This window comes from Leucoraja erinacea, chromosome 20 (assembly GCF_028641065.1).
Source record: "Leucoraja erinacea ecotype New England chromosome 20, Leri_hhj_1, whole genome shotgun sequence".
Taxonomy (NCBI): Eukaryota; Metazoa; Chordata; class Chondrichthyes; order Rajiformes; family Rajidae; genus Leucoraja; species Leucoraja erinaceus.
In genome coordinates, this window is record NC_073396.1 from 4,441,278 (window position 1) to 4,453,315 (window position 12,038).

At 47.2% G+C, this 12,038-nt stretch overlaps 1 protein-coding gene across 1 annotated transcript in view; it reads left to right on the forward strand.

Annotated features, from left to right (window-relative positions):
* Positions 1–541: 541 nt before the first annotated feature.
* wipi2 (WD repeat domain, phosphoinositide interacting 2) overlaps positions 542–12,038 on the forward strand; it is a 33,847-nt gene continuing 22,350 nt past the window's right edge. The window contains exon 1 of the mRNA XM_055651037.1: positions 542–790. Within this exon, the coding sequence (XP_055507012.1) occupies positions 717–790 (74 nt within the window). The 5' untranslated portion in view covers positions 542–716. The remainder of the gene's footprint in view (positions 791–12,038) is intronic.

A 12,038-nucleotide genomic window follows, 5' to 3' on the forward strand; every position in this document is an offset into this window, starting at 1 on the left:
GATAGAGGGAGGGAAGGAGAGATAAAAAGAGGGAGGGATAGAGAGAGGGTTAGTGGGAGGGATAGAGAGGGAGGGATAGGGAGGGAGGGATAGGGAGAGAGGGATAGGGAGGGAGGGATAGGGAGGGAGGGATAGAGGGAGGGAGGGATAGAGAGGGAGAGAGAGATGGAGATAGAGAGGGATAGATATAGAGAGGGATAGAGATAGAGAGGGATAGGGATAGAGATAGGGAGGGATAGAGATAGAGAGGGATAGAGATAGAGAGGGATAGGGATAGAGAGGAAGGGATAGGGAGAGAGGGATAGAGAGGGATAGAGATAGAGAGGGAGGGATAGGGAGGGAGGGATAGAGATAGAGAGGGATAGGGAGAGAGGGATAGAGATAGAGATAGAGAGGGAGGAGAGGGATAGAGAGGGATAGAGATAGAGAGGGAGGGATAGGGAGGGAGGGATAGAGATAGAGAGGGAGAGGGAGAGAGGGATAGAGATAGAGATAGAGAGGGAGGATGGGAGGAGTGGCGCAGGCGCAGGGGCTGCCGGAGCACAGCAGCATGGCGGCGGCGGCGGCGGCTCGAGTGAGCGGGAAGGGCGAGGGCGAGTGAAGCCGAGAGCGGAGGAAGGAAGGAGGAGGGAAGAAGCGCGGCGCGGATCAGATCGGGTCTCCCCCCCCCCCCCCCCCCTCCCTGTGGGGGGAGCGAGCAGCAGCAGCTCGGCCCGATGAACCTGGCCAGTCTGAACGGGGAGGGAGGCAGCAGCCAGCTCCTCTTCGCCAACTTCAACCAGGACACGACGTGAGCCGGGCCCGGGGATGGGGCTGGGACAGGCCGGGGATGGGGACGGGACAGGCCGGGGGGGGGGGACAGGCCGGGGATGGGGACAGGCCGGGGATGGGGATGGGGACTGGGATGGGGACTGGGGACAGGCGGGGATGGGGGACAGGGGGATGGGACTGGGACAGGCCGGGGACAGCTGGGACAGGCCGGGGATGGGGCTGGGACAGGCCGGGGATGGGACTGGGACAGGCCGGGGATGGGACGGGACAGGCCGGGGACACGGGACAGGCCGGGGATGGGGACGGGACAGGCCGGGGATGGGGGCCGGGGACAGGCCGGGGAGGCCGGGATGGGGACGGGACAGGCCGGGGATGGGGACGGGACAGGCCGGGGATGGGGACGGGACAGGACAGGCGGGGATGGGGCTGGGACAGGCCGGGGATGGGGACGGGACAGGCCGGGGATGGGGCTGGGACAGGCCGGGGATGGGGACGGGACAGGCCGGGGATGGGGACGGGACAGGCCGGGGATGGGGACGGGACAGGCCGGGGATGGGGCTGGGACAGGCCGGGGATGGGGACTGGGACAGGCCGGGGATGGGGCTGGGACAGGCCGGGGATGGGGCTGGGGGGCGGGGATGGGGACGGGACAGGCCGGGGATGGGGCTGGGACAGGCCGGGGATGGGACAGGCCGGGGATGGGGACGGGACTGGGGGACAGGCAGGCCGGGGATGGGGACGGGACAGGCCGGGGATGGGGACGGGACAGGCCGGGGATGGGGACGGGACAGGCCGGGGATGGGGGGGCTGGGACAGGCCGGGGATGGGGACTGGGACAGGCCGGGGATGGGGCCGGGACAGGCCGGGGATGGGGCTGGGACAGGCGGGGATGGGGGCTGGGACAGGCCGGGGATGGGGCTGGGACAGGCCGGGGATGGGGCTGGGACAGGCCGGGGATGGGGGGGATGGGACAGGACAGGCGGGGATGGGGACGGGACAGGCCGGGGATGGGGCTGGGACAGGCCGGGGATGGGCTGGGACAGGCCGGGGATGGGGGCTGGGACAGGCCGGGGATGGGGCTGGGACAGGCGGGGGGGATGGGGACGGGGGCAGGCCGGGGATGGGGACGGGACGGGGAGGCCGGGGATGGGGCTGGGACAGGCCGGGGATGGGGATGGGGGGCTGGGGACGGGACAGGCCGGGGATGGGGCTGGGACAGGCCGGGGATGGGGCTGGGACTGGGGACAGGCCGGGGATGGGGGGCCGGGGATGGGGGGACAGGCCGGGGATGGGGACGGGACAGGCCGGGGATGGGGACGGGACAGGCCGGGGATGGGGACGGGACAGGCCGGGGATGGGGGACGGGACAGGCCGGGGGGGACAGGCCGGGGATGGGGACGGGGACAGGGGACAGGCCGGGGATGGGGACGGGACAGGGGGGGGGGACGGGACAGGCCGGGGATGGGGCTGGGACAGGCCGGGGATGGGGCTGGGACAGGCCGGGGATGGGGCTGGGACAGGCCGGGGATGGGGCTGGGACAGGCCGGGGATGGGGACTGGGACAGGCCGGGGATGGGGACGGGACAGGCCGGGGATGGGGACGGGGACAGGCCGGGGATGGGGACGGGACAGGCCGGGGATGGGGACGGGACAGGCCGGGGATGGGGACGGGACAGGCCGGGGATGGGATGGGGACGGGACAGGCCGGGGATGGGGACGGGACAGGCCGGGGATGGGGGACGGGACAGGCCGGGGATGGGGCTGGGACAGGCCGGGGATTGAGGGGCCTCTGCCCTTCTGTTAATTTATCCTCGTCTGAAAAGCCAAAACTGTTCAATCCCTCAGGGTGCATTTTATTTTTTAAAGACAGTCGCATCAGGGTAACATTGTGATTTACTCTGCCCTTGCCTGACCAATCTCTATTTTAAATGGGCACTCTGTAATTTTATCGTTTCTGGAAATCACTTTTGCATTTATCTCGCATTATGATGGGTGCTAGCAATAGTTTACTTTTTCCAACAGTCTCATTAGGTTAAATGTTGACTTTACTCATCTCTTGGTGAGCAATATCCATTTAACATGGACACTACACTCTTGTTTTATTTTTGTTTTGCCAATCATTTTTGCGTCCATCAAGGTAGCTTGCATTATGTTAGGTTTTGGTTAAATTGTTCCAACAGTTGTATAATCTGCTACTGATGTGCAATATCCATTTTAAATTGATACTCTTGTTTTTGTTTTGAAAATTTCTGCATTCATTATGTTATCTTGCGTTATGCAAAAATCATCTTTGCGTTCACTATTGTATGCAACATTATACCTGTACCGAGTTGATTTTATAGTAATTTTGTAATTCATCCTGTCAAGATAGGTTTGTCTGATTTGGGATGTTAGAAAGCAGCTATGGTGTATTTTCACTAGATATTCCTCCAACATCTGTTTAGTACCTGTCTGAGTCTGTGTGCCTGCTTGAATTGTTTTCTTCCATTGAAGCCTACATTTGTGGGGCTCGCTTGTGTTCTTGGTTTATCAAACCATAAGGGTTATTGGTGTAATTGTTTTGGATCCAGTACCTAGTTTTGGATTCGGGCTTATTGTGTGGAATCTAACTTGGACGCACTTGTAACCAAGTTAGTGGTGCTGTGAGGCAGCATCTCTACCACTGTGCCGCCCAAGGTATGTATGGTGGTGGTGAATTTATCTCAAAGGGGAAGACGTTTGGCTTTAAATATGTTTAGAATTGTGTTAACCAGAGAGGGCTTAAATATAGTATGTATGGTGGTGGTGAATGTTCAAAACCAGCGATGATGGATTAGTATCAACAGGGTGGTGTTTTTGAGTAGCTCAGGAGGTAACAGGTGAGTAGCTCAGGAGGTAACAGGAGTCATCAGGAAGCTCAGTAGCAAGGACAAGGATCGCCTGTGACCTAATCTGCGGATCCTTGTGTCACTGTGTGTTATGTAACTTGATAGACTGCCATAGAGTGATACAGTGTAGAAACAGGCCCTTCACCGCAACTCGCCCACACCGGCCAACAATGCCCCATCTACACTAGTCCTGATTGCCTGTGCTTGGTCCATATCCCTCCAAACCTGTCCTATCCATGTACCTGTCTAACTGTTTCTTAAATGATGGGATAGTCCCAGCCTCAACTACCTCCTCTGGCAGCTTGTTCCATACACCCACCACCCTTTGAGTGAAAAGGTTACCCCTCGGATTCCTACCAATTCCCCTTCATCTTGATCCTCTGGTCCTCGATTCCCCAACTCTGGGCAAAAGACTCTGCATCTACCCGAACTATTCCTCTCGTGATTTGTATACATCTATAAGATCTCCCCTCATCCTCCTGCGCTCCATGGAATAGAGACCCAGCCTACTCAACCTCTCCCTATAGCTCACACCCTCTAGTCCTGGCAACATCCTCGTAAATCTTTTCTGAAACCTTTCAAGCTTGACAATATCCTTCCTATAACAGGAACCAAACATAATATTCTAAATGTGGTCTCACCAACGCCTTATACAACTGTAACATGACCTCCCCAACTTCTATACTCAATACTCTGACTGATGAAGACCCAAGTGCCAAAAGCCTTTTTGACCACCTTATCTACCCGCGAGTCAACCTTTAAGGGACCATGTACTCTTAGATCCCTCTGTTCTACAACACTACCAAAAAGCCTACCATTTATTTGTAGGTCCTGCCCTTGTTCGACATCCCAAAATGCAACACCTCACACTTTTCTGTATTAAATTCCATCAACCATTCCTCTGCCCACCTGTCCAATCAATCCAGATCCTGCTGCAATCTTTCACAACCATCTTCACTATCTGCAAAACCACTAACTTTTGTATCATCAGCAAACTTGCTCATCTTGCCCTGTATGTTCTCATCCAAATCATTGATGTAGATGACAAACAGTAATGGGCCCAGTACCGAACCCCGAGGCACACCACTATTCACAGGCATCCAGTCTGAGAAGCAACCTTCCGCAATCACTCTGCTTCCTTCCATGGAGCCAATTTGCTATCCATTCAGCTATCTCTCTTTGGATCCCAAAGAACTTCAGTGGAAATTCAACTTCCAGACATGCTGGGTATAGATCTGCCAGAACAGGGGTGGGGAACCTGTGGCCTTCTAGGCCATTAAGTGCGGCGTTTTGAATGAATCCAAATTTTGTAGAACAAATCCTTTTATTTTTATTAATATGTTTTTGTTCATCTTTTATTTTAATCTTAAAATGAATGTACTTAAAATACCAAAGAGTAAAAGAAGATTCAACAAAATAATCCTATATCTAATTGAGGTTTCTTGGATGCGGCCTTTTTAGATTACAACTAACTCAATGCGGCCTTCCAACATGAAAAGGTTCCACACCCCTGTGCCAGAACATAGCTCTGCACTCATGAAGAAAACTCCCAATGACAAAGAGCTCTGTTGCATGTATGAAACTTGGGACAATTAAAGGTTAATGGAATAAACCCTGATTATTTTGACATGAGGGTGGTTGAAAAGCAGACTGATGCTCAATTTACAAGATCTCTCTGGCCAACCCAAACAATGGCAAGCAAAATGCTCTGGGTTCCTGTGATCCATGTGGGGATGGTCATGGTCAAGGAGGAGATGCGCTGGAAAACATCGTCTATCCATTCCAGTCTGAAGAAGATAATACTGAGATGGAGAATCCAAGGAAGGGAGGTTCAAAGATGAATCGTGTGAATTAAGGGTGAAAAAGAGAGTTGAGCCATATTCAGCTTATGACATGAGGTGTAGAGGATGGAAAAGAAACAATTCTGTGGGATTGAAAGCCTATAAATGACTTTTTTCTCAAATTTGTTTCACACCACATGGTCCTGGATTAACACTAAGTAATTAAGTGTTAATTTACCCCCGCCCTCACATCAGTCTGAAGAAGGATTTTGACATGAAGTGTTGCCTATTTCGTTCGCTCCATAGATGCTGCCTCACCCGCTGAGTTTCTCCACCATTTTTGTCTACCTTCGATTTTCCAGTATCTGCAGTTCCTTCTTAAACAAGTAATTAATAGATGTATGTTATGGTAAAATTGAACTAAATTTTTTAATGCTTCTTTAGAAAAGCAGAAAAAAAAGTTAATGTAATCTAAATAATTTGTTTAAATGTTATCACCGTGTCATAAGCTCGGGGTTTTGGGGTCAATAGAACACTGGGTAGAATAGATAAACTGGTGATCACTCAATAATAACATTGTGGTTATTAAATGGTTGAGATAACGGAATGGGAATTGTCTCTGCCTATAGACGAGTACAACAAATCCACATGGTTATTAGGTTTTGTCTACACTGTTGGCCAAATTGTCTACTTTTCTTGTTACATTCTGACAACATTCTTTAAAACTTTTGCATACTTTTTAAAATCTGATTACTTATTTAAAAAAATTATGTGCTTGACGTATTTGTCCTCAAGCCAAATCATAGAGAATCTGTTCTAATATATCTGAGATTTTGACTTATTTGTGTTTGGTGGACTTGTTATTATGTACCTAGTACAGACAATCCTTGTGTTACAGTGTGGGGGTTGGGATTGGAGAGGGGGGGGGGGGTGAGGTTACATTACTCAAGCATTTTTCTTTTTCCCGTAATTGAAGACGTTATCCTTTGCATGCAATGACTGCTTGAAGTCTGCGATTAATGGACATCACCAGTTGCTGGGTGTCTTCTCTGGTGATGCTCTGCCAGGCCTGTATTTAGGTTATGCTTGTTTTGGGGGCAAGTCTTCTTCAGTTTTCTCTTCAGCATATATAAGGCATGCTCAATTGTGTTCAGATCGGGTGATTGGCTTGGCCCCTCAAGAATCTACCATTTTTTAGCTTTGAAAAACTCCTTTGTTGCTTTAACAGTATGTTTGGGATCATTGTCTTGCTGTAGAATGAACCGCCAGCCAATTAATATCTATTGCATGCAAAGGACATGTAACAAAATACTAAACATTACTACTTTCATTCACATGACATTGCTGTGTCCCAAACATTATGGTGCCCTGAAATGGGGGGGACTATTTATAAACACTGCTGTAATTTCTACATGGTGAAATCAAAATTTATAAAAATGGCCTTTAATAAAATCTGAAGATGTGCACTTTAACCACATGTGATTTTTTTTCTATTGCAAATCTCAAATTGTGGAGTACAGAGGCAAATAAATAAATGACGGGTCTTTGTCCCAAACATTATGGAGGGCACTATACATTTTGTTAGGGCCAATGTTATTCTGCATCACAGATGTTTTGGTCATTGATTTGTAAATTCAGTAAGGGTGAATTTCTGTTCCCCAAAAGTCCTTTACATGCCGGCTACCTGTGTGGTGTCTTTTTGTCTAATTATTTGCATCTTTTTAGCGTGGCGCAAACTGAGAGCAAAATTGGTTCAAACGGTTTTCGCTTTCTGAAATGAAGTGATGCATTTATGGTAAAAAGATTAAGACGAGACAGTATAGATTAAATGGCAACGTTCTCTAGGTGCAGAGGACCAGTATATATCTGCACAAATCCTTGAAATAAGTTTGGCAAGTTAAGCAAATGATTAGAAAAACGCATGGTGTTCTAGACAGAGGCATGGAATATAAAGTTATGAAGAACTTGTACAAAGCACTGGCTAGTTCACAATTGAATTGTTGCATAGAATTCTAGTATTGCAGTTTAGTAAGAACCTAGAGAAAGTGTATCTAAGAATGAGGATCTTAATAATCATACACCTGTAAATAAGCCCTTCGACCCAACTCGCCCACACCGACCAACATGACCCATCTACCTGCCTGCGTCTAAACCTGCCCTACCTATGTACCTGTCTAAATGTTTCTTATAAGTTGCAATAGTACCTGCCTAAGCTATTTCCTCCGGCAGATCTTTCCATACACCTACCACCCTTTGTGAAAAAGTTTTATAATCCATCAGGTTAAACTGGAGAATTTGCAGTTGGTTTTCTTGGAATGAAAAGGTTGAGGAATCTGCTGCACAGTGTCCTGTATTGTTTAGTCTTGTGTGTGCATCGGTGTCAGAGCCCTTTCTTTGACATGCATAGATTTTCCAGTTCTGATGAAAGTTTATTATCCCTAAATATTAACTTTGTTTCTGAGTCCAGAAGGTCAGGTCAGGGGGAGTTCCCTCCCTGCCACGGGTACCATGTAATCCCGTGCTACCTGCTCCATGGTCAGATAGTCGACGGCTAAACTGTCTCCCCCACCTGGTTTGCCAGGTGAGGAGGGGGCTGTGGACCCCCAGCAGGACCAAAAACAAGACCTGTCAAAGGGCGGATGAGCTCCTAGCGAGCCAATGGCCATCTACACTTCAGTAGAAGTTGCAATCGCTGTGGTACATAGCATTGTAAGGCACTGTGCCTGTTGATGTTTTCAATGATGATGATGATTCTGACTGCATGGATGTTGCTTGTCATGCATTTGTTTTTGGTTCCAGAATATCAGCTCTACAATATTTCGCATCTGTGAAAAAAATTCTTGTTTCCTGCTTTCTGATGCTTGTTTACTAGTTTTTGGAAGAAGAAGCTTGCAACAGCTCTCTTTTAATGATGTCAGGGAAAATAATTCTTGTCAGCAATGTTTCATATTCTACCTTCTTGAATCTAATTTCAGAGCTATTTGAGTCTATCATAGTTTGCAGCAACTATTGTTATTTCCAGACAGCGGGAGCCATAATACACATTTGGATGTTCTGATGTAGTCACATACTCACTGTGGAGGACAAAAATCAATTGTGAATGATGGGTTCAGACTTTTCAATGACATAAGATGCAGTGTTTCTAAAATGATATGGGCACTGTCAGCTTGGACTGAAGATGTGTTGTTCAGGAAGATGGATGTTTTTCTTATCAACAGTTTTGCTGAGGCTGTTAATGGTCATAGGGGTGAGGTTTGGTCCGGACTAATTTGTTGTCACACGAAGAAATTATTATATCACTCATACCAGTTTAAGATCTCCACCAATTTAGAACCTGCTGAAATGACGGCAAATGCTGGAAGCACTCAGCTGGTCGGACATCATCTGCAAAAAGAGAAGCAGTTGAAGTCACAGGTTGAAAAATTATCAGCAAAGCTAGTTACAGTGAGTTATATCACAAAATAAGGAAGATATCAAATAGCATGTCAAATCGCACTGGTTGGCTGTGTAGAGATGTAAATGCTGTTTGATGCAACAAGTCAACTTTACTAAAAACTTGGGATAAAAAATTACATTGTGATCAGTTGCCCATGTGTGTAAAATTGTTTGAAACCACTTTGCAAATTAATTTGTAACAGATGAACAGGGTTGAACCCACTAATTTTTCCATTATATGTAGTTGGTAGTATAAATATGAAGCATACTACGAGTCAATAGAAGATGGGTGCCACCGACTTTTTATCAGGATTGGATTTTAACTTGAAAGGGCTCTGAATGCATGGAGAGTTGCTGCCTTACACCGCCAGAGACATGTTCGAACCTGACTATTGGTGTGGTCTGTACGGTGTATGTACATTTTCCCTGTGACTGCGTGGGTTTTCTCCACATTCCAAAGGCATGCAGGTTTGATGGTTAATTGGCTTCAGTAAATTGTCCCTAGTGTGTAGGGTAGACCTAGTGTATGGGGTGATTGTTGGTCAGCATGGACTTGGTGGGCCGGAGGCCTGTTTCCACACTATCTCTAAACTAAACTAGTATAAAAGTAGAGCGTGCGACCATTTGGGGTCGTTGCACCAACAGCACAGAAGTGAAATCGGAAAGCACGAGGAGATTTACTGAGTGTTAGATGAGGTAGATTGACAGGAACTTTATGACAAGCATAAATGTGGTTGGATCACTTGGGCCAAAATATTGTCTTCTGTACGGTAAAGACTGTAGGCTAGAGTGTAAAACTGTCTCACACTGTTGTAACCATCCTTGCACTGTCATTTTGTATTTGCAAATATCTTTTAAGATAAAGTTTTCCTTCTGGCAATAGATTTGTGTTCTTGTTTCTTTATGGTTTGTAAGTTGTGATTGGGCTCAGGGAAATTCTGGTATTGTCTGAGAAAATAGATAAGACACTGAATAATTTTGGCCTCTCTTCCTCTTGTGTTGGAGTTACAGCACTTGTTTTCCATTTTATAATCTATCACATTCCCAGCAAAATACATGACTGTTCACGTCGAGGCTATACAGTCCCGATGAGTAATTTCTGTTGTCATTGTTATTGTTCTGTACCGTTGTTACTCAAAACATATTAATACTGCATGTTTGGGTAGTATAAGGTTCAGTGAGGTAACAATTTCCTGTTACTGACATCAAAAAGCTTTATTTGATTAACAATGGTTAGAATGAGGGTTAAAGATGATTATCCCCTGGTTGAGGGCAGCAAACAGATAACTTTGAAATAAAAGAGCCAGATAGGGCTTAAAAATAGCGGAGTCAGGGGATATGGGGAGAAGGCAGGAACGGGGTACTGATTGGGGATGATCAGCCATGATCACATTGAATGGCGGTGCTGGCTCAAAGGGCCGAATAGCCTACTCCTGCACATATTGTCTATTGTCTATAAAGGGCCTGTCCCACTGTACGAGGTAATTCAAGAGTTCTCCCAAGTTCTCCCCTGATTCGAGCTCGTGTAATGTACGTAGGAGCTCGTGGATGTCACGTAGCAGCTCGTACGAGTAACGGTCGGTACTTGGGAAATCCGGTAAACTCGTGACGTTTTTTCAACACTGTGAAAAATGTCCACGAGTAAAAAAATACTCGTGATGAAAAAAATGGTAACTTTTTACTTGTACGAGCCCCTACGTACCCGCCACGTACATTACACAAGCGCTAATCAGGGGAGAACTCGGGAGAACTCTTGAATTACCTCGTACAGTGGGACAGGCTCGTAAGAACACGAAATGCTGGGACTACTCAGCAGGTCAGGCAGCAACTGTAGGGAAGAATAAGGGGTTGGCCATTTAGAACAGAGATGAGGAAAAACGTTTTCACCCAGAGAGTTGTGAATCTGTGGAATTATCTGCCTCCGAAGGCAGTGGAGGCCAATTCTCTGGTTGCTTTCAAGAGAGAATTAGATAGAGTTAAAGATAGTGGAGTCAAGGGACATGGGGAGAAGGCAGGAACGGGGTACTAATTACGGATGACCACAGTGAATGGCGGTGCTGGCTCAAGGGGCTGAATGGCCTACACGTGCATCTATTGTCTAAGAACAATAGAAGCAATGTTGATGACCTTTAATCTGAAGTTTTCCAAGCTGAATCATCTCTGTTTCTCACTGCTCAAAAACTGCCAGACCTGCTTGCTTCCTGTGACATATGTTTGTATGTCAGAAAACTGATTCACAGTTTTAATTGTTAATGTTAATTTACTTTGATGTTTCAGCAATGGTACAGTGAAGAGTTGCATTGTTCCATGTCATGTGAATGTGGTACTTGAGTAAAAAACATTCTGCTGGAGGATCTTCAGTTACTTGGGTCGATAACATTGTTATTCAGAATCATCAAGTCAAGGATCTTGTATTTATGTTCCTGTTAGGTAGACAGGCCAAATTGCATGCAAGGCCTTGAATTAATGTTGTGGTTTTATCTAGGACTTGAAATGCAAGCATCGACTTTTGTTTATTGCTGGACGGTCTATTGCAAATTTTTTTGTTAACCTTTACTGCAAGTTAATCTCTCCTTAGAAACATAGAAAATAGGTGCAGGAGGAGGCCATTCGGCCCTTCGAGCCAGCACCACCATTCATTGCGATCATGGGTGATCGTCCCCAATCTATAACCCGTGCCTGCCTTCTCCCCATATCCCTTGATTCCACTAGCCCTTAGAGCTCTATCTAACTCTCCCTTAAATCCGTCCAGTGATTTGGCCCCCACTGACTTCTGTGGCAGGGAATTCCACAAATTCACAACTCTGGGTGAAAAAGTTTTTTCTCACCTCAGTCTCAAATGGCCTCCCCTTTATTCTAAGACTGTGGCCCCTGGCTCTGGACTCTCCCAACATTGGGAACATTTTTCCTGCATCTAGCTTGTCCAGTCCTTTTATAATTTTATATGTTTCTATAAGATTCTCCCCTCATCCTTCTAAACTCCAGTGAATACTTGCGTTCTTCCAATCAGAATTTCAAATGTTTGTATATGTTTATATCAATCTGGGGATTATTTTGTATGATACTGTTCAAGCGTGCTAACTAAATAAATCTTTGTGTAAGCCCATTAATTATGACTCACTTGGTCTCGCATGAAGATGTCATCGATGTCCATAATAGTGTATTTTCACTTTTCTTTTCCCAT